Source organism: Argopecten irradians, chromosome 9 (assembly GCF_041381155.1).
Source record: "Argopecten irradians isolate NY chromosome 9, Ai_NY, whole genome shotgun sequence".
Taxonomy (NCBI): domain Eukaryota; kingdom Metazoa; phylum Mollusca; class Bivalvia; order Pectinida; family Pectinidae; genus Argopecten; species Argopecten irradians.
This window is the reverse complement of record NC_091142.1, coordinates 7,346,179-7,348,329: the sequence shown is the minus strand read 5'-3', so window position 1 is coordinate 7,348,329 and position 2,151 is coordinate 7,346,179. Positions and strand designations below refer to the sequence as shown.

At 35.6% G+C, this 2,151-nt stretch overlaps 1 protein-coding gene across 1 annotated transcript; it reads left to right on the top strand.

The window, feature by feature from the left end:
- Positions 1 to 49: 49 nt before the first annotated feature.
- Positions 50 to 1,190, top strand: LOC138331358 (piggyBac transposable element-derived protein 4-like). Its single transcript, XM_069278924.1, has 2 exons — positions 50 to 204; positions 562 to 1,190. Exons 1-2 carry the CDS (start codon positions 120 to 122, stop codon positions 1,188 to 1,190), a joined length of 714 nt encoding a protein of 237 aa, XP_069135025.1. The 5' UTR covers positions 50 to 119.
- The last annotated feature ends 961 nt before the right edge of the window (positions 1,191 to 2,151 follow it).

Here is a 2,151-nt window from a genome sequence, read left to right as displayed (position 1 = left end):
TTTTATTTTCTGAATACATGGACAATTACTTCAGGACACTAAGGGCATGTGGAACCTTGCGAAAAAACAGACGTGGTGTACCTCAGGATCTAAAGGATCGGCGTTTGGTTAGAGGCGAGATGTTTGTAATGAACAACGACATGCTTGTTGCAGTCAAGTACGCAGACAAAAAGGATGTACATCTTCTCACAACAATACACAAAGGTACGATACATGTATTGAGCACCATAACTTCGATAATACTCTGTTGAGTTCACATTCATATTGAAAAAACCAAACTGTATAATGGTAAATATAAATGTACTGAATCTGAATATTCTTAAACAGAATGTTATATCGTGGCAATTTATGTTTCAATGTCACATTCAGTACTGGTATATGTTTAGATTCTTTAACTTCAAAATATTTTTGCTTTCCTATTCGTAATTGTTTTCATGTTGCCGTAAACAATATGATTATCTATTATAAAATTTGACAAAATGAATTCATGTAGACATTTTGTTACACTATCACATTTTGTGGCTTGAAATGGATAGTTTTACTATATAATAATACATTTAGGTGTCATGGAAGACTCTGGTAAAAGAGACCAGGAAGGAATTGAAATTAAAAAACCAGACTGCATTTTGAGCTACAACAAATATATGGGTGCTGTTGATAGATGTGATCAGATGGTAGCGTATGGCAGCTTTGAAAGAAGGACTTTGAAGTGGTGGAAAAAGGTCTTTTTCCATGTGCTCGGCCTAGCTGTGTTAAATTCGTACATTCTGTACAAAACCAGAAGTCAACAACCTGTCCTGCAGAGAGTGTTCAGAAGGGAGTTGGTGAATCAGTTGGTGACTGCATCAGAAATATCTGGTCCTTCATCTAGAGGCAGGAAGAGATCATCAGCTGAAGTTCTGCAAAGACTCAGTGCTAGACACTTCATCTGCCACTTGCCATCCTCAGGAAACAGGAATCACGCAAAGCGACGATGTGTCGTTTGTGGGCCTGCTGAAGCAGAGTTGTTCCGAAGCGCTAATCCAGAGGAACCAGTACCGAAACGAATGGGACGGGAAACCTGCTTCCAATGCAAACAATGCCAAGTGGCACTCTGCATTGAGCCATGCTTTGAACTTTTTCACACAAAAGCTGAGTATGTGCTGGCATACAAACGTCTGAAGTCAGTTCTGGCAGGAAATAAACATTAAAAACTCTGTGTGCTATATATATAACAAAATTGTATCAAAAAAAGATACCCACACGTGTATTAATGTATACACAAATAATAACAACAATACTTTAACAGTCAGAACAATATTTTACCACCACAGACTGTTATATGATGTCAAAATTATAAAATCACAGTTATGAACCGTTCATGTATTGTGACATGACATCTCCCATAGTTTTTCAGGTATCGTGAGTTTTTACTGAGTGTTTATGCTTATAAAAACACCAGCTTTAGACTGTATAACAGGCATAATAGTTAACACGTGGTTACTTTTTTTCTGTACAACTTACTGTAATAGTGACACTATTATATCTTTAAAATGTGATTATAGTCTTTTGCTTGCAGTTTAGTACTTACACATGTTTTAGTGCTCTTTTATCTCATACTTTTCTTACTTTTAACACTTATAAAAAATTTCAAACTACTTGAGCATCATGTAGTGCGACACACTCATGTTTTTATAAAATGTACCACAAATGGGGTCTAAGTATATATGGTATTACATATATCGGACAACGGAATAAATATATCAGCCTCTGCTTTGAATTGTCAGTCATTGCAGGTGATTGGCTAGAGATGAAATGTTGTTTGGACATAATTTGTTCTGACAAGGGGAGAAGGAGATAACTGATTAATATCTTGGAATAACTCTTATATGAAAGATTTCTTATATATTTTATTGACTGCAGAATATTTGTTCTACCCCTGCTGTCGTAGACGATAATTTGTTGCTTGTTTGTCCGAATATGTGGCACAATTGCCGTATGAATGGGCTTCTTCGCTAATCAAGCTTTTTCCAACTTTATGCACACCTGGGTTGACTTTGTGTCACATTGTAAAGCAGATGGATCTTAAATTAGAATTTAATGAAATGAATTGAAAACGTAATATTCGCAAACATACATACATGTACATCTATATTGTGCAAATAATTTATT

Coding starts and splice junctions, on each gene's coding strand:
- LOC138331358 (XM_069278924.1), top strand. CDS start 120: ATGTTTGTAATGAACAACGACATGCTTGTTGCAGTCAAGTACGCAGAC. Junction 205..561: donor TCTCACAACAATACACAAAG/GTACGATACATG, acceptor TAATACATTTAG/GTGTCATGGAAGACTCTGGT.